Below are 20,230 nucleotides of genomic sequence, written 5' to 3' on the forward strand. Positions count from 1 at the left end.
CCTGGACCCCTCCCTCTGAATTCTTACCTTCTCTCGATCTTTTCATTGAGAACTGTCGGCGCGACATTAGTCGTCTCAATTTCTCTGCTCCTCTCACCCATTCTAACCTGTCTCTCTCTGAACTTACTGCACTCCATTCTCTCAGGTCCAACCCTGACATTGTCATCAAACCCGCTGACAAGGGTGGTGCTGTTGTTGTCTGGCGCACTGACCTCTACCTCGCGGAGGCTGAGCGTCAACTCGCAGACACTTCCTCCTACCTCTCCCTGGACCATGACCCCACCACTGAACATCAAGCCATTGTTTCCAGGACTGTCACTGACCTCATCTCCTCTGGGGATCTCCCTCCCACAGCTTCCAACCTGATAGTCACCCAACCTCGGACGGCCCGCTTCTATCTCCTACCCAAAATCCACAAACAGAACTGTCCCGGTAGACCGATCGTCTCAGCTTGCTCCTGCCCCACAGAACTCATTTCTCGTTATCTTGACTCCCTTCTCTCTCCCCTTGTCCAGTCCCTTCCCACCTACATCCGTGATTCCTCTAACACCTTACGTCACATCAACAATTTCCAGTTCCCTGGCCCCAACCGATTCCTCTTCACCATGGACGTCCAATCCTTCTACACCTCCATCCCCCACCAGGATGGTCTGAGGGCCCTTAGCTTCTTCCTCGAACAGAGGCCCGAACAATCCCCATCCACCACTACTCTCCTCCGTCTGGCTGAACTTGGATTTCTTTTTATTCATTCATGGGATGTGGGTGTCGCTGGCTAGGCTAGCATTTATTGCCTATCCCTAATTGCCCTCGAGAAGGTGGTGATGAGCTGCCGCCTTGAACCACTGCAGTCCATGAGGCTTAGGTACACCCACGGTGCTGTTAAGGAGGGAGTTCCAGGATTTTGAAGGTAGATCGTGTTTAACTAACTTAATGGAGTATTTTTAATGAAGTATCAGCGATAGTTGATTAGAGTAATGCAGTTGATGTGTTTATTTTTTATTTGTTCTTGGGATGTGAGCGTAGCTGGCAAGGCTAACATTTATTGCTCATCTTTGATTTCCCCTTGAGAAAGTGATGGTGAGCTACTTTCTTAAACTGTTGCAGTCCATGTGGTGCAGGCACACTTACAATGATGTTAAGAAGGGAGTTTCCCGGTTGTTGGCCCAGCAGCAATGAAAGAATGGCGATATAGTTCCAAGTCAGGATGGCATGTGATTTGGAGGGAAACTTGCAGATGGTAGTGTTTCCATGCACCTGCTGCTCTTGTCCTTTTAGGTGGTAGAGGCTGTAGGTTTGGAAGGTGCTATCGAAGGAGCCTTGTTTGATAAAGTGCCACATAGTAGTCTTGCAAATAAAGTTGAAGTTCATAGAATTGTGGTGTGGCATGTTTTGGTAGAAAGAATAAAGATTGACAATATAAAATGAAAAGTATAATTCTAAAGTGGGTGCTGGAACAGAGGGACCTATGTGCATAAATCATTGAAGATGGCAGGGCAGGCTGAGAAAGTAGTTAAAAAGACAGGTGGGATCCTTGGCTTTATAAGTTAAGGCATGGAATACAAAAGCAAGGAAGTTATGATGAACCTTTATAAAACGCTGGTTCTGCTCTGATGGAGCATTACGTCCAGTTCTGGGCAACTCATTTTTGGAAGGATGTGAAGGCTTTTGGGAGGATGCAAAAAAAATGTTTACAAGAATTGTTCCAGGGATGAGGAACTTCAGTTACATGAATAATTTGGAGAGACTGAAGTGTTCTCCTTAGAGAGAGTTGAGAGGAGATTTGGTACAAGTGTTCAAGATCATGAAGGATCTAGATAGAGTGAAACTGTTCCTATTGGCAGAAGGATCGAGAACGTGATGCAGCAGATCAAGAAGGCAACTCACCATCTCCTTCTCAAGGGAAATTAGGAATCGGGAATAAATGCTGGCCTAGCCAGCGATGCCCACATCCAGTGAATGAATCGGAGTCTGCCAATGCAGACTCAATGGACCAAATGACCTCCTTCTGCACTATAAAGATACTTTGATGCTGTCATAAAAAAAGAACAGATTTTAAGTTAACTGGTACCTAAGGGAAATTTATTTTATGCAGCGATTGTTTAGGATCTGGAATGTACTTACCTGAGTGTTTGATGGAGGCACATAAATCAGGTCTTTGAAAAGGAATCAAGATAAGCACCTGAAGGTGAGTTGTGAGTTGCTCTTGCAAAGAGCCGGCACGAACATGACAGACCAACTTGCCTCCTTCTGCACTAAAACTATTCTATGATTTATGATTCCACAATGTAAGCAGATGTAACTTAAATCAATTAGATGGAGCTTTATGACATGGTAAAAAGCCTCTAAACAAGTGGTTTTATGTTTACTATGTTACTACAAAAGATGGAGCCCTCCAAGACCTGACTATTCACATGCATTTCTTGCCGGTCTTCCTCATTTTGCCCTTTTTAAGCTTGAGATGATCCAAAACTTTGTTGCCCAATATCCTAACTTGCATTAAATCTCATTGACCTATCACCCTTGACCTACTCACTGACCTACAAATGCAAGAATAACAAATTTCAAATGATCGCAATTTATACGACAGAACTAAAGGGTGGTGATTGGTTGGCAAGTCAGCTGCAATTGGCCGTGGTGTAGCCATGAAGAAAGCAAAGAGGAACAATGGGCTCCCCAAGCTCTGCGGTAATTGAAAAAATGGGCAAAGCTATTTTTGCAGGGAACAGGTTCCTCTGTTGCTTCTAGCATGCGTAAATGAGCCATTTATTTGACTAATTAACTTAAATTGGTTGTTGGTGTAACTATTAGCACACTCAGGATTGTTCAGCAAGTGCTACCTAATTGTGGAATTGCATCCAACAGATGCTTTGCTTTGGGTTTTGCAAGTACGGGCTGGTTGACTATGGCCTATGTTGTGCCTATTACAAACAACTGAAGGAACAGACTGATTCGACCAGCCAATCGCTGGGACGTACAGCCGATGTACCTGGCATCACACCGGCACAGAAATCCATAGTTAACGTTGCTCAATTGTGTGGAAGGCGGAATGTCTTTTGGACTGATGTTAATGGAAAATACTACTTATATAGCCACTGCATAGTAGCAGTGTGAAACAGCTTGCTTAAATTGTTGCTCAAATTTTTGATATGCTTTGCTTTTCAAGAGTAGTTTGAAGTAGACATGATACTTTTCAGGTCCAAAAGTTATGGTATTTGGTCCATTTGTGAGTTTGTGCGATATATCTGATGAGGATAGACATTCCTAATGTCGATAATGTACCTGCAAGTCGATTATTTTAGCACCTTTGTCTTGGTGGTGAAGGGTGAATGAGCATCCATTTCAAAATTTCAATTGCAATTACTCATCTCAGGCAGGTTACTTAGTAAATGATTGATAAAGGCTCCTGGCAGTGGTAATCCATTGGATAGGGCATAGTGGTTATGGTAGTGGATTAGTAATGCAGAGGCCTAGGCTAATGACCCAGAGACAGGAGTTCAAATTCCACCATAGCAGCTTGGGAATTTAAATTCAGTTAATTAAATAAACCTGGAATATAATGCTTGTATCAATAATGGTGGCCATAAAACTAACAGTTTGCTGTAAAAGCCCTTTTGGCTCATTAATGCCTTTTAGGGAAAGAGATCTGCTGCTTTATCTGGTCTGATCATTATTTGATTCCAGACCTACACCAATGTGATTGACTCTCAACTGTCCTCTGCCATTCAGTTGTATAGAGATGGGCAATAAATGCTGGCTTTGCAAATGATGCCCATATCTCTCAAACGAATAAAAGAAACTTGATGTATTCAATACATTTTGATTACCAAAATATTCTCATGAGTTGCAGGTTTGTGTTTGAAGTTCATTGCCTCGATGTATAATTCATACACACTTTTAATTGAAATGTTTTCCTTCAAGTTATTATCTTCTACCAAAATAAAAGCAAAATACTGCAGATGCTGGAGATCTGAAACAATAACAAGTGCTGAAAAAACTCAGCAGGTCTGGCAAGATCGGTGGAGAGAGAAACAGAGTTAAAGTTTTGAGCCAGTATGACTCCAAAGAGTCATATTGGACTTGAAGCTAACCCTGTTAGTTTTCCAAGGGGTGGAAGGTAATAAAGACAAACAGTTAAGTACTTTTAATAAACCATACATGTACATAGGCTTGTGCCTCCACCTTTTGAATATTAATAAACACTGCCACTGCTGAATAAATTTAGCTAAACAACAACAAAACTTATTTATATAACACCTTTAATGTAGCTAAACATTCCAAGACACTTGATAACGATGCAATCTCTCACACAAAGAAATAGAACACTAAAAAGAGATAATAATGGGGATGGCAAAAAGCTGAATTTTAAAGACCGTGGTAAAGGAGGAAAGAAACTGGTAACAAAGGCTTCTACATTGACTGTAGCCAAATGGCTTGGTTGAATTCAGAATGTTTTTTTACTCTTTGTTTTCTCCATTCCCTCCTTTAGGTCAGAAATAAATGTCGCTAACGAGCAAGTGGCTGAAAGTTGTGGTGTTGATCGAGAGCAGCAAAAGGTAGGGGCAGATAAGGTAAATACAGCAAAATTTGAGTACATTTGAATTAAGAAATGAAACCGTTAACATTGTATGTTTTGTGGTATTCTGGTGTCAGAGATTTTGTTTGGAGGAACTAACTAATTGGGCATTTTTCTTTAAATTTATTCATTTACAGGATGAGGTAGTCGTTAGCAAGGCCAGCATTTATTGCCCATCCTTAATTGCCCTCAAGAGGGTTGATGGTGAGCCACCTTCTTGAACTATTGTAGTCGTGGATGGCATGTTCCAGGACATGGTCACCCTGCAGCTTAAGGAAGTGCAAGCAGAGAGGGAATAGGTGACCGCCAGACAGAAGAAGGAGTCCAGGCAGGTAGTGAGGGAATCCCCCGAGTGCATTTCGCTCGCAAACCATTTTTCAGCCTTGGAAAACGCTGAGAGTGATGGTTCCTCTGTGCAGGCCAACCAGAACCAAGGCTATGGGGTTGTAGGTGGTGCAGCTTCCGGGGCGGGGCGGGGGGGGTTGCAGTAGTGGTTGGGGTTTCGTGAGTGAGGGGAGCAGACAGGTGCTTCTGCGGCCATGGACGTGACTCCAGGATGGTATGTTGCCTCCAAGTGCCAGGGTCAAGGATGTCATGGAACGGCTGCAGGGCATTCTGAAGGGGAAGGGCGAACAGCCAGAGGTTGTGGTTCATGTTGGGACCAATGACATAGGAAGAAAGAAATGAGGTCCTGCAAGCAGACTTTAGGGAGCAAGGTAGGAAATTGAAAAGCAGGAGTGTTTGGTTTAGTACACAGGACTAAAAAAGCAGGACTTCAAAGGTAGTAATCCCTGGATTACTCCCAGTGTCACACAGTAGTGAATATGATAACAGAAGGATAGAGCAGATGAATGTGTGGCTGGAGAGATGGTGCAAGAGGGAGGGCTTTAGTTTCCTGGGACATTGGGACTGTTTCTGGGAGAGGCGGGACCCGTACAAGTTGGATGGGTTACATCTGAACAGGAACAGGACCAGCATCCTCACAGAGAAGTTTGCTAATGCTGTTGGGGCAGATTTAAACGAAATTGGCAGGGGGATGGGATCCTGAAAAGTAGTTCATGGGGGAAGAGAAGCTGAGATAGAATTAGAAATTAAAACGCTAGTAAGTGAGTCTGGAAGGCAGAGGAAACATAGGCTAGATAAGAAAGAAGTGAGTTTAGCAAGGCTGAATTGAACATATTTTGATGCAAGGAGCCTGAGGAATAAGACAGGCGGGCTGAGGGCACAGATAGGCATGTGGGAGTATGATTTCATAGCTATGATCGAGACTTGGCTAAAAGAAGAGCAGGATTGGCAGCCCAGCATGCCTGGTTATAGAGTATTCAGATGAGATAGAGAGGGGGTTAGAAGAGGAGAGGGTGTCGCAATATTGATCAAGGAATCAATTATAGCAGGGAGGAGGGATGATATCTTGGAAGGATCATCAAATGAGGCCATATGGGTAGAAGTAAAAAACACAAAAGGGGCAAACACGCTGTTGGGTGTGTACTATACCAGTCAGGGAGAGATAGAGGATCAAATATGTAATCAAATTTCAGAGAAGTGTAAGAATAAGAAGTCAGTAATAGTAGGGGATTTTAACTACCTAAATATTAACTGAGATAGTTTTAGTATACAAGTTAGGGAGGGAGCAAAACTCTTCAGTTGCATCCAGGAGAACTTTTTTTAGCCAGTACAAAGCCCAACAAGGAAGGGAATATCCGGAAATGAGTCCGGGCAGGTGGAAGGCATAACAGTAGGGGAGCATTTTGGAGATAGGGATCATAACTCAGTTTGATTCAGGATAGTTAATGGAAAAGGATAAGGTTGGGCTGGGAATAAAATTTCTAAACTGGGGAAAGGCTAATTTTGCTAAGATGAGATACGATTTGGCCCAAGTGGACTGGGAGCAGCTACTTGCAGATAAAGCTGTGTCAGAGCAGTGGGAGGCATTCAGGGAGGAAATAGCGAGAGTACAGGACAAATATGTACCTATAAAGGCAAAGGAGAGACCAAGTCCAGAGAACCCTGGATGTCAAGGGTTAGGCTTAAGAAAAAAGAGAAGCTTATGGCAGATACCGAGGGCTCAATACGACAGGGTCCCTAGAGGAGTATAAAAAGTGCAGGGGGAAACTTAAAAAGGAAATTAAGAAAGCTAAGAGAGTGCATGCAAAAGCGTTGGTGGGCAGAAAAAAGGAAACTCCAAAGGGTTTTTTAAATATATAAAGAGCAACAGAATAACCAGGGAAAGAGGCCAATTAGGGACCATAGAGGTAATTTGTGTGTGGACCCAGAAGATGTGGGTACAGTCCTCAATGAATACTTTGCGTTGGCCTTCACAATGGAAAAGGACAACGCAGGTATAGACGTCAGGGTGGAGGACTATGAAATATTAGAGGAAATTAACATACAGAAAGAGGACGCGCTAAGAGGGTTTAGCGGCCTTAAAAGTGGATAAATCAGCAGGCCCGAATGAGATGTATCCCAGACTTTTGAGGGAAGAGATATCATGGGCCCTGGCAGTTATTTTCAAACCCTCTCTGGCCACAGGTGAGGTGCCAGAGGACTGCTGACGTTGTCCCATTATTAAAAAAAGGAGGAAGGGATAGACCATGAAATTACAGGCCAGTCAGTCTAACCTCGGTGGTGGAGAAGTTACTAGAAAGAATGCTGAGGGACAGAATAAACCTGTACTTGGAGAGACGTGGATTAATCAGGGATAGTCAGCATGGATTTGTTCAGGGAAGGTCGTGTTTGATAAATTTGATCAAATTTTTTGAGGAGGTAACCAGGCGTGTTGATGAGAGTAATGCATTTGATGTGGTCTACTTGGACTTTAGCAAGGCTTTTGACAAGGTCCCTCATGGCAGACTGGCCAAGAAAGTAAGAGCCCATGGGATCCGAGGTAAAGTGGCACGTGGAATCCAAAATTGGCTGAGATGCAGGAAGCAGAGGGTGATGGTGATGGGATGTTTGTGACTGGAAATCTGTTTCCAGTGGTGTTCTGCAGGGCTCGGTGCTGGGGCCCTTTCTGTTTGTGGTGTGCATAAATGATTTGGACTTAAATGTAGGGAGTATGCTCAATAAGTTCGCGGATGACATGAAGATTGCTAGGATGTTAAGTGGTGAGAAGGATAGCCATAAACTGTGGGAGGATATCAATGGACTGGTCAGGTGGGCAGAGCAGTGGCAAATGGAATTAAACCCAGAAAAGTGTGAGGGAACGCGCTTGGGGAGGGCTAACAAGGCAAAGGATTACACTATGAATGGTAGGACCCTGGAAAGTACTGAAGATTAGAGGGACCTTGGTGTGCATATCCACAGATCCCTGTAGGTAGCAGGGCAGGTAAATAAGGTGCTTAAGAAGGCATATGGGATACTTGCCTTTATTAGCTGAGGCATAGAATACAAGAGCAGGGAAGTTATGCTGGAACTGTATAAAACGCTGGTTAGGCCACAACTGGAAAACTGCGTGCAGTTCTGGTCACCACAATATAGGAAGGATGTGATTGCACTGGAGAGGGTGCAGAAGAGATTTACCAAATGCTGCCTGGGCTGGAGGGTCTGAGTTATGAGGAACGATTGGATAGGCTAGGGTTGTTTTCCTTGGAGCAACGAAGGTTGACAGGGGACCTGATAGAGGTGTATAAGATTATGAGGGGTGGATAGGAAGGCACTTTTTCCATTAGTAGCAGGGTCAATAACCAGGGGGCATAAATTTAAGGAAGAGGTAAAAGGCTAAGCGGGGAATTGAGAAATTTTTTCACCCAGAGGGTGTTGGGAGTCTGGAACTCACTGTATGAAAGGGTGGTTGAGTCAGAAACTTACGTAATATTTAAGAAGCATTTGGTTATTCACTTGCATTGCCATTGCCTCCAGGGCTATGGGCCAAGCGCTGGAAAATGGGATAAGTGTGGTCAGGTCTTTGTTGACCGGTACGGACACAATGGGTCGAATGGTCTCCTTCTGTGCTGTAAACATCTATAAGTCTATAATGTTTTGAAGATACTTCATGATGCTGCCAAGCAGGGACTTTCAGCATTTTGATGAATGAAGATCATTTTCCCTTGTTTGGCTTTGGCTGTTGCCTGGCACATTTGTCATGTGAATGTTAAGCTAAATCTTTAAGTACTTTTGTTTTGTTTCTTAATGTAATTACAGTTTACCCAGTTATTTGCAGTATATTAAATAAAGAATTTTGAGGAAAACCAAACCAAGGCCTAAAAGTAGTAGTAAGATATAATACAAATACAATAAATAAAAGTTCAGTACACAATGAAGATGGTTTATTTTAGCTAGTAGTATTTATTTTGTTGGTTCACTCTTCTCGCTTTCCCCACACATTCTTTGTATATTTCTTGAGAAAGACTCTGAGAAGGATGCATCATCTGTGGCTAAGAAAGTTAAGGATAATTTCAAATTGAAAGAAAGTGTACAATATGGTGAAGGTTAGTGGTAGGTCAGAAGATTGGACAGATTTTAGAAATTATCAAAGAATGATGAAAAAAATGAGGGAGAAATTGAAATATGAGAGACAGCTAGCTAGGAATATGAAAACGGATAGTAAAAGGTTCTACAAGTGTTTAAAAAGGAAAAAGTGAACGTTGGTCCCTTGGAGGGTGAGACTGGTGAATTAATGGGAAGCAAGGAAGTGGCGTAAGCATTGAACAGGTGTTTTGTGTTAGTCTTCACTGTAGAAGGCGCAAAAAAATTCCCAAGAATACTTGAAAGTCAACAGGTAAAAGGGAGGGAGGAACTTAACACAATCACTAGGAAAAAGCTACAAAGAAAACTATTAGAACAATTGGACAAGTTCATGTTTTCTAACATTTTACTCCAACTATCAAATATTTTCCCACCCACTGAACCTACCTAAACCCCTTTGCAGACTTGTTATGTCCTCTTTTCAACTCCATTTCTTATCTACCTTTGTGTCATCATCAAATTTGGCTACCATACATTCAGTCCGTTTATCCAAGTCAATGATATAGTTTGTCAATAGTTCAGTCTCTAGCCTGTGGCACGCCACTAGTAACAGCTTGCCAACCCTGAAAATGACCCATTTATCCATACTATCTATTTCCTGTTAGCTATCCAATCCTCTATCCATGCTAATATGTTATCACCCACACAATGAGCTCTTATTTTGTGTATAACATTTGATGTAGCACCTTATCGAATGGCATTTGGAAATCCAAGTACACCGTATCTACAGTTCTTCTTTATCTACGTTGCTTGTTACTTCCTCAAAGAACTCTAATAAATTAGGCATCCATGATTTCATTTCATGTCGACTCTGCCTGATTGTGTTATTCTAAATGTCCCATTATTACCTGCTTAATAACGGATTCTAGCATTTTCCCTATGACCGATGTTAGGCTAACAAATTTGTAGTTTCTGCTTTCTGTCTCCCTCCTTTCTTGAATAGGCATGTTGCATTAGCAGTTTTCCAATCTGCTGGGACCTTTCCAGAATCTAGGGAGTTTTGGAATGTCTAAACCAATGCATCCTCCACCTCTACAGACACTTCTCTTATGACTCTAGGATGCAGGCCATCAGGTGTAGGGGATTTGTCAACCTTTCAACCTTAAAGAACTTGTAGTTCTTTAGTTCCGAACCCACGACCACTACCATCCAGAAGGACAAGGGCAGCAGATATGTGGGAATGCCACCACCTGGAAGTTCCCCTCCAAGTCACTCACCATCCTGACTTGGAACTATATCGCCGTTCCTTCACTGTCACTAGATCAAAACCCTGGAACTCCCTTCCTAAAGCTCTGTGAGTATACCTACACCACATGGACTGCAGCGGTTCAAGAAGGCAGCTCACCACCACCTTCTCAAGGGCAAGTAGGGATGGACAATAAATGCTGGCTCAGCCAGCGAAGCCCACACCCTGTGAATGAATAAAAAAAAATAGAGTAGAACTCTCTGGTACAGAGGGACTTGGGTGTCCTGGTACAATAATTACAGAAGGTTTGTAGGTGGATGCAGCAAGCGACTGGAAGGCAAATGGAATGTTGGCATTTATTACAAAGTCAATCAAGTGTATAAGTAGGGAAATGTTGCTCCAGTTGTACAAGGCCTTAGTTAGACCGCATCTACAGTACCATGTACAGTTTTGGTCTCCTTTTTATGAAAGGATATAATTGCATTAGAAGCAGTTCAGAGAAGGTTCACTCACTGATTCCTGGAATGAAGGGTTATCTTATGAGGAAAGGTTGAACAGGTTGGGTCTATATTCATTGGAGTTTAGAGGAAAGAGAGGTGATCTTTTTGAAACCTATATGATCCTGAGAGAATTTAACAGAGTAGATGCTGGAGGATGTTTCTGCTTATGGCAGAGTCTTTAACTAGGGGGAACAGTTTACAAATTAGAAGTCTCCCCTTTAAGACTGAGATAGAGATTTTTTTCTTCTAAGAGTCATTAGTCTGTAGAATGCTGTTCCCCAGAGAGCAATGGATGCTGGATATTTGAATGCATTCAAGGCTGAGTTAGATAGGTTTTTGATCAGCACGGGAATCAAGGGTTTATGGGGGGAAGACAGAAAAGTGTGGTTGAGCCCACAATCAGATCAGCCACGATCATATCGAATGGTGGAGCTGGCCGGAGGGGTCGAATGGCTTCCTCTGATCCTAATCCTTATATTCTTGTGCTGTCCTTGACTGTTCCCACTTTCATGTAGCATAAATATAAATTTCTGCCCTCTTAATTTTGCTTTTTTGTCTAAAACCAGGTTGCCAATATGCAATTGTGGAACTGATGTCTTTTAAGACATTTTTGATGTTTGGCTAACAGTACATTACTGCTGTCCTGTATAAAATGTATGATCGTTCTGGCCTTTCCATGGTTTCCTCACTCTTCATTTGTCGCCTTTCCATCCCTGAATTCCCAGATATCGCCACACATGTTGTTCAGTTTATTATACTAAACTTTTTATTTTCTTTAAATTAGCTTCCTCTTCAGATTTCTTCTTTATCTAGGGAAGGAAGAAAGTTCAAACACTGTACTAAGATCCCATAGGCTTTCTCTTGCATCATTAGGCACACCTGGTCACTCTGTTCCTAACCCTGGTGAGCGAAGTGCTTGTTGAGGTGACAGGATAGGAAACTTTTTTCCATTTTCAGCAAATGGTAATAGCATCAAAATTATAACTTAGATCTAATTGCGTAGATGCTTAAGATGCAATATTGAGCTTCCTTCACTTTCTCTGCACAATGTGCCTCAACTTTGGAAGACCTCGTTATACTTCAACAATATGCCAATATTTATTTTCCATACCAGTCATACTATGGCTTCAGTGTGAGATTGTGAGCTGGTGTGGCATTATAGCTGTTCTGTCATTTATTTCCTACTGGGCATGGATATGCTTTTACATAAGACCCATATAGTCTGTAACCAGAGAATATGTCAGTGCGGTTCCAGCCCAAACTGACAGTGCTAAAGTCTTGGAAGTGAAAACACAGTGCTGTTTATTAAGTAGAATCCCACTGAAGAGCTTTTTAAAGTACAAAGTCCATACTGAAACACCACGGTGCTCCTTCCAAGTGAAGTCTTCCAAGTAAAGTCTATATTTTTTGGAGATCTAAGCAAAAATCTGTTTTTAAGTATACAAGTAGAAGAATAAACACACATGTAAATTCTGTGCAAAAATCCACTACTTATAACTTTGCAGAATCGGTTCGGCAGTTTTTCCATGTCAATGCCATTTGATGCAGACCAACTTCGGATAAGTATGCACTTTAGGCAGTTTGAAGTGGCCACTATTGTGGTGAATGATTTCAGTTATGTGATAGTAAGTACATACTTAATACGGAATGTCTATTGCGTGGTCTTCCATCACGCTCGATAAAATAATATTTCAAAATATGTGGAGCATTTTGTTGCGCTTAAATGTCTCAGAATGCTCCACAGATTAAATTACTTTTGAGGTGAATATTTGTATGTAAACACAGCAACTGTTCTGCATAAATAGCAATGATAGTCATGATCAGTTCACCCACGTTATTTTATTTGATTTTGGAATGTGACCAACTTTGACAGGATCCCATTCATTGCCCAGTTCTAGCTGCTCTGAATAGATTTATTGTGCCTTTTTCTTGAATCTTTTCCTCATGGTAGTACTTCCACAATTGTCACCTTCATTGAGATGAATCTATCAAGATGTGGAAAATGGTGCATGTTTTTCAGGTTCTTGCCAGTGATCTTAATCAACGGTGGTAGGTGTTTTCCTATGGGAGCTGGTTGGAAGAGGATCATAGTTTTCCAGGTGTTAAGTGAAAGGCCCATTTTCTCTCAAGCTTTGGAGGAGTAGTCAATAATAACCTGGAGCTCAGTTTCTGAGTGATTGTGTACACAAGCATCATCTGCATACTGAACCTCTATGACTGATGCTGGAGTGAATTTGCTTTTGGATTGAGGACAGCATAGGTTGAACAATTTCCCATCTGTTCTGTAGATTATCTCCACGCCTATAGGTAATTTGCTGGAGGTGAGGTGCAGTATTGCAGCATGGAAATGGAGAAGAGATAGACAGCAAAATTTGTCATCACCTCCAATGTGCCAGCTCAGCTTTTGGTTTGCTGAGAAAAAGAGTATTTGAGGACCAGGATCTCAAACCAAAAGCTATGGTCACTGTTTACAGAGCAACATTGATCCCCACACTCCTATATATTTTGGAGACTTTGACAACCTACTCAGGCACCTCAAAGTGCTGGAGAACACCACCAGCAATGCCTTCACAACACCCTTAAATCTGGTGGCAAAAAAAGCAGTCAAACAGCAGTGCCCTCTCTCAAGCCAACTTGCCTTGCATCGAGGCAGTAATCACTCAAAACCAGTTCCACTGGACAGGACATGTCAGTTGTACACCTGACACCAGACTCCTGAAGCAACTGCTCTGCTCAGATTGGTTGCAGTGGGAGACTCCCAGGAGAACTGTGTAAATGCTTTAGGGATGTCCTCAAAGCATCCCTGAAGAGGTCAAAGATACCTGTCAACTCATGGGAGACCCTGGCTTCTAACGGTCTAAAATGGCACTACGAGAGACATCATTGGGAAAATGCAGAGTTTAGGCGAGGCATCAGAGGGAGCAGACGATCGGCCAAATAACCTGTTTACCCAACCCTTCAAGCACCACCTGCCCCACGTGGCAGAGTTTTGAGATGGTACATTGGACTTATCAGCCACTTGCAAATCCATGGAACCAGAGTGGAAGTGAATCAACCTCGATCCAAAGGGACTGCCTAAGAGGAAGACTTCCAAAATGCTGTTAAGTATTGAAATTCAGGATATTGACTCAACAGCAATATATATCCTAAGTCAGGACAGTGTGAGATTTGGAAGTGGTGGTAGAAGTTGTGAGGAGAAGGTACTATTGAAGCAATCTGCATTGCATCCTATGGATCACGCATAAGCCAGTGGGGAGGTTGTGGGTACTGAGGCCAGTGGCAAGATCAATTGAATTACGCTGGACCTGGATGATGTTCAACTTCTTGAATTGTGTTATAACTGCACCCATCCATCCAGGTCAGATGTGAGTAATCCATCAAACCTCTGACTTAAGCATTGTAAATGGTGGAAAGTGCTTAAGGAGGCCAGGAGATCAGTGACCTGTTCACGGTCTTTGTCCTGCTCTTGTAACCACCATACTGCTGTTGTTGATTCAGTTAACCTCCTGTTAAATGGTGACTTCCCAAAATGATGTTAGTGGGGACTTAGCAATGGTACAACTGAAGGGGGAATGTCTGGACTTTCATGTTAAAGATGGCGATTATGTGGCACAAATGATACCTGCCACTTGCCAGCCCAAATCTGGAGCACAGAAGATATAAAAGAAGCTGCTATTTAATTTTTGCTTTCTGTTAAAAGCAGCATCAGTCTTGGTTATTGAATTCCTGTGGCTACTGAAAATGTGCATTAGCAATTTTGTCTATTTTGCTTTGTAATTTTAATAAGTGTTTTTAAGTGTAACTTAAACTTGTATGTGGCTTGTACATTGTTTTGCTAAGTGGTTAACCACATGCTTAGGAAAAATAACCAGTTTTGAGATTGGTTGTTAGAGGCTTTGACATTTTTGTGTTGGACTATTTATTTTGTGATTATAATGTTGTGCTGCTTCTAGTATCCCAATATTAATTCATCAGTCTGTTAGGTTGGAAATTGAACCAATTTAAATTGATACTTAGAGCTTTGACTTGACCCTACTAAATATCAGCTTCTTAAAAAGCATCATGAGCATTAAATGTTTTACTTGGAGAACTGACAAAAAAGTTATGCAGCTTATGTAATGGCATTTTTTCTTATAGGTTGAGGCAAAGGTGGATAGCACTCAGCAACGGCAATGGCACGTGAAACAGCTTGGTTCGTCACAACAGTTTCAAAGTTTGGGAAAGGCTATACATGCCAAATATAAAGAGGAGGTTTCTGATTTGAAAGAGCAACACGGTCAAACACTAGAACACCTGGAATTTGCTATAAAAACACAATATGGTCAGGTGGAGGAAATATTTGGAATGGAGCCAACTAAGTTTGCTGGGGGGGAACCTACTTCAAGGGTTTTGAATGAAGTTCTTCAAACAGGTGTATTGCACGACACTGAAGAGCAAAAAAGTAAATCTAGTCAAGTTATATATCTTCTAGAGAAGCAATATGAAGAACGTCTGCAGGAAGAAATAGCTAAGGTATGATAGTCTTGTCCAATACTAAAGTTTAGCAAGATTATAGCATAACAAGAGATTTATTAAAACTGGTAATGTGTCATGAGTTAGAGGGGTTGATTTTAAAGTAAGATATTTGTTCCTGCTACCATCTATCTATAGTATACTTTTCCCTTACTTCATAACTCCCTCAGTTACAATCTAAAATAATAATTACCGCCATCTGTCACAGTGCTGCTTTAGACTTTTATTGTTAATGTAGCATTAAAATGATTGCTGTGAAATAATGTAACCTTTGAAATGATTTAAATTTTGTGTGTACTTTTAAATTGATTTTTTTAGACTTTTTTTATCTATCCTGTTACAGGTAATTGTACAGATGTCTGTACAGTTTGCTCAACAGAGTGAGATGACTAGGATGATGAGGCACCAAGAAGAGCCTACCCCATGTAAAATAAGTGATGAAGAATGGGAGAAAAAAATAGAACAGAGGTTAGGGATTCTTAAACAAGATCTACAGTTTCAGTTTGATGCAGACAAACAAATATTAGAAAATCTGTTTTTAGAAGAAAAGGAGGAACTTCGGAGAACTTTGAAACAGAAGGATGCTGAAATTCTAGCTATTCAAAGGCAATTGCAAAATTACAAGACTGAATATAAATTGGACATGACTGGTGTGATTTCAGAAGCTGCTTTGCAGGAGGAGTTTTTGAATGCTGACCAGGAACTATTCGAGGATTCTTATGTTAAAGATAATTCCAGTCTGAAAGAAATGAACAATGAATGTAAAATTGAAGCTACTGAATTAGAGAGACAAGAAGTTGCACAGGTGAGTTCCCGCTTCTCTGGAATAAGTAATGAAAACCTTTTAAGCACACACAACAAGAAGAATTAGGAGCAGTAGGCCATTCGACCCCTTGAACCTGCTCTGCCATTCAAAAAGATAATGGCTGATATGATTCTGATCTCAACTCCACTTTCCTGTCTGTCCCCCCGCCCCCATAAGCTCTTGACTCCCTTGCTGATCAAAAATCTATCCAACTCACCCTTGAACATATTCAATAACCCAACCTCCATTGTTTTATGGGGAAGAGAATTCCACCGACTAACGACTTTCTGAGGGAAATAAATATTCTCCATACCTCAGTCTTAAATGTGAGACTCCTCGTTTTTAAACCTTGTCCCCTGGTTATGGACTCCCCCAAAAGGAGAAACATCCTCTCAGCATCCACCCTATCAAGTCTGCTCAGGATCGTATATGTTTCAATAAGATCACCTCTCATTCTTCTAAACTCCAGTGGGTATAGGCTCAAACTTTCATCATAAAATAATCCCTTCATTCCAGTCGAGTGAACCTTTTGTGAACTACTTCTAATGCAGTTATATACTTAAATTAGCAGACCAAAACTCCACACAGTACTCCAGATATACATAAGTAAAAACAAAAAATGCTGGAAAAACTCAGCAGGTCTGACAGCATCTGTGGAGAAAGAAACAGAGTTAACGTTTCGAGTCCATATGACTCTTCACACCTGAAGAAGAGTCATACAGATCAAAACATTAACTCTGTTTCTCTCTCCACTGACCACAGATGCTCCCAGACCTGCTGAGCGTTTCCAGCATTTTCTATTTTTATTGTAGATTTCTAGCATCTGCTATATTTTGCTTTTACTCCAGAAAAGCAGTTGCTTTCTAGCGCTTCCATGTATGTTATAGCATAGGTCAGATCCAAAACCCTAACAAAGTAAATTAACCTCGACTTCAGAAATGTTATACCAGTTACTGCACCAGAGTCTTTTTTTGTAAGATAATTCTTCTTTTCATTTGGGCCATGTTTTAGGACATTGTGTTACCTTTTGCCTATATAAACATGTTTACATATGTTCATGTGCTACCTCTTTCATAGGTGCCATCACTTTTTATGAGTTAGTAAATTGATTCTGCTTTTAAGATCCAGATATTTTTATTTTTAAAAAAAATCATTAGCACATCAGTATGCTTTGTTTGCTGTAAATAAGGTTTTCATTATGACTATGAAGATTCATTATTTATCCACTGCACCAGAGCATTATTGTTTGTCTTCAGAAAGCTTAACTCAATTTTACTTTAATAGATAATGGTATTGACATGCCTTTATTTCAGGTTGAAATAATCATAAATTGAAACCATGAATAACCTCAAGTTAGGATGCCCATTTGAAATATTTATTTTAAGCCATGTCTGTACGTTTCTAATTAATTTTGGAAAAAAATTATTTTTGAAGCTTGCCTACATTAAATATTCAAGTTTGTAGTCTAGAAAGACGGTTCTATGACTCTTTAACACTTTTACAAAGTTAAACAGAATCCTGCAATAATATGGTGTGTCCTTACATTGCTGGACTAAATGACAAAGTTCAGAGTGCTGTGTTTGGCACTGAAAGTCCTCATGTATGCAATTGTAGTGCTTTCACACTTCAGATATGAGCTTGGGAATGGCTGGAATTGCCCTGAGTGCTTGGGACAGCATTTAATTATTTTTTCATCCTTATATACTTTCTGTTATTAGATTTTAAAGAGAAACTTTGCTAAACATTGAGTCTGAAGAATATATTTAAAAATAGTATTTATTGAAAGAATAAACATATGCAGTAAAATGACTTCCAGTGTGACTTTCAAGTAGAATCATAGACTTCATAACACAAAATAAATTGCAGCTAAATCTCTTTCCAACTTATTTTGCACCAGGAAAGATTAGAAGACATGAGGCAGGAGCTTGTTCGACAGGATCAGGAGCATCAACAATCAGTAGAAGCTTTACGACAGTTCCACACACAACAGCTGGAGCGACTACATGAAGAACGAGAGCAATTGTTGGCTGAGGTCGAAAAACTGAAGGAACAGCTTGCAGAGGTGAAAATAATTTTACATAAATATGTATCTAGTTTGTAAACATGAATATGGGCATGCAGTAATAATATGTATTAAACTGAGTTGTAAAGAATGCTGGAAATCTGAATGCGAGACATCGAAAATGAAAGAAAAATATTACAAATATACAGTGGACCTATTAGCGTATGAGTGAAGAAAAAGCAGGTTGATGTTTTATGTTGAGAGGTTTTCTAAAAATTAGAATAAGGCCCATATGGGACCAATTAAAACAAGAGGATGGGAGAATAACCGGTAATGGTTAAGAGTACAGAATTTCTGCTTGTGATGCCGACGTTTGTATCGTGAGGGTGGAGGGTGTGTTTCAAAGAGAGTGAATGCTTTGCTGATTATTTTCCTCCTTTTTGCAAGCATGATCCTGACAACCTCACAGATCAGCCTTCAATTCCTCCTGCCCCCTTTCTCTGACCTTTAGCTTCCTATATTGCTTCAGCTAAGCTCAGCATAAACTTCAAGGCCCAAAGCACATCATTCTCTAGGGTACTCTTGCAGCCTCAGGTCTGAACAATTTTTTTATGGTTTCTCCAATTCACGTTCTACAGAACTGATTCCGTCTTGGAACTGTTTCACATGCTTTGCCTTCATAATGACTTTTCACAGATGATTGGAATGGCATTTCATCTAGCATTTGTACCTTTTTCCAGCTTGAAAAATTAATTGTTTTATGGAACATTGCACCCTTTTCTAGCAGTAGAGTGCTTACAGATTTCTACTAGTCATGCAGATTCCTATTTGGATTGTTTCTTTTCACCTTCAGTCCTGTAAAAACTTAACTCACTGTTTCTCTGTTTTTGTTATATCTGCTCTCGACTGCAATTTTCATACCAGTGCCTTTATCCTCGGCTGAGGCTTTCTCTTACTTAATCAATAAGGCTACCACTGAATTCCTTGCACTTCCAGACATTCTACTCTTACCATTCTTCTTCTCTCTCTCCTCTCACAGTGACAACAGAGTGACTCTTATTTCCATGTTCCATGTCAGGGGCATGATTCCACTGCCGAGCACCTTTTTCATTTCCTCTTTGTGAGGATAATTCCCACTGTAACACTTTTTTCACCCCAGTTTTACGCCAACTTCTAAATAACTCTCATAGAATCAAAGAGTGTTATAGCACAGAAGGGGACTATTCAGTTCATCATGTCTGTACTGGCCTTCTGAAAAAGCGATTCACCTAGTGCCAATCCCCTGCCTTTTCTCCAAAGTCCTGCAATTTTTTTCTTCCAGATAATGACCCAAATCCCTTTTGAAAGCCCCAATTGACCCTGCCTCCTTCACAATTTCAGGCAGCACATTCCAGATCCTTACCACTTGCTGCATGAAAAAGATTTTCCTCAGGTTGCCATTGCTCCTTTTGCCAGTTACCTTAAATCTGTGTCCTCTGGTTCTTGAGCCTTCCACCAATGGGAACAGTTATCTCCCTATCAACTCTGTCAAGATCCCTCGTGAGTTTGAATACCTCTATCAAATCTCCTGGCGACCTTCTCCAAGGAGAACAGTCCTAATTTCTCTAATCTGTCCATGTAACTGAAATTCCTCATCCCTGGAACCATTCTCGTGAATCTTTTCTGTACCCTTTTTAATGCCTTCAGATCTTTCCTAAAGTGTGGCACCCAGAACTGGAGGCTGTACAGTTTTAACATAACTTCCTTGCTTAACACTAGGAGCATAACTCTCATGTCCCAATTAATAAAGCCTGGAATTTTGTATGCTCTAACCACACTCTCAACCTGTCCTGCCACCTTCAGTGATTCATGCATGGTCTGAAGTTGTTGAACTCAATGTTAAATCTGGAAGGCTGTAAAGTGCCTAATCGGAAGATGAGGTGCCCAACGCAAACTGGAGGAACAGCACCTCATCTTCCATTTAGGCACTTTACAGCCTTTCGGACTTAACATTGAGTTCAACAACTTCAGATCATGAACTTTCTCCTCCATCCTCACCCCTTTTATATCCCCATTTTTCATAATTCATATTAATTTTTTAATTTTAATTTTTTACCCACATTTTTATTCATTTTCATTTTTATTCGTTGTTTTATCCCCACTTTTTATCCTATTCTCGATTATTTTCCCCACCAACGTCCCCTCCCAC

The 20,230-nt window shown here is 40.9% G+C and overlaps 1 protein-coding gene across 5 annotated transcripts in view; it reads left to right on the forward strand.

Annotated features, from left to right (window-relative positions):
• akap9 (A kinase (PRKA) anchor protein 9) overlaps nucleotides 1-20,230 on the forward strand; it is a 289,385-nt gene that overhangs the window by 110,944 nt on the left and 158,211 nt on the right. For 4 of the 5 annotated variants that reach the window (XM_041183274.1, XM_041183275.1, XM_041183278.1 and 1 more), the window contains exons 16-19: nucleotides 4,487-4,568; nucleotides 14,861-15,235; nucleotides 15,579-16,040; nucleotides 17,938-18,102. In XM_041183274.1, coding sequence (XP_041039208.1) covers nucleotides 4,487-4,568; nucleotides 14,861-15,235; nucleotides 15,579-16,040; nucleotides 17,938-18,102 — 1,084 coding nt within the window. The remainder of the gene's footprint in view (nucleotides 1-4,486; nucleotides 4,569-14,860; nucleotides 15,236-15,578; nucleotides 16,041-17,937; nucleotides 18,103-20,230) is intronic. The other variant, XM_041183277.1, reaches the window with a different exon arrangement.

Source organism: Carcharodon carcharias, chromosome 3, assembly GCF_017639515.1.
Source record: "Carcharodon carcharias isolate sCarCar2 chromosome 3, sCarCar2.pri, whole genome shotgun sequence".
Taxonomy (NCBI): domain Eukaryota; kingdom Metazoa; phylum Chordata; class Chondrichthyes; order Lamniformes; family Lamnidae; genus Carcharodon; species Carcharodon carcharias.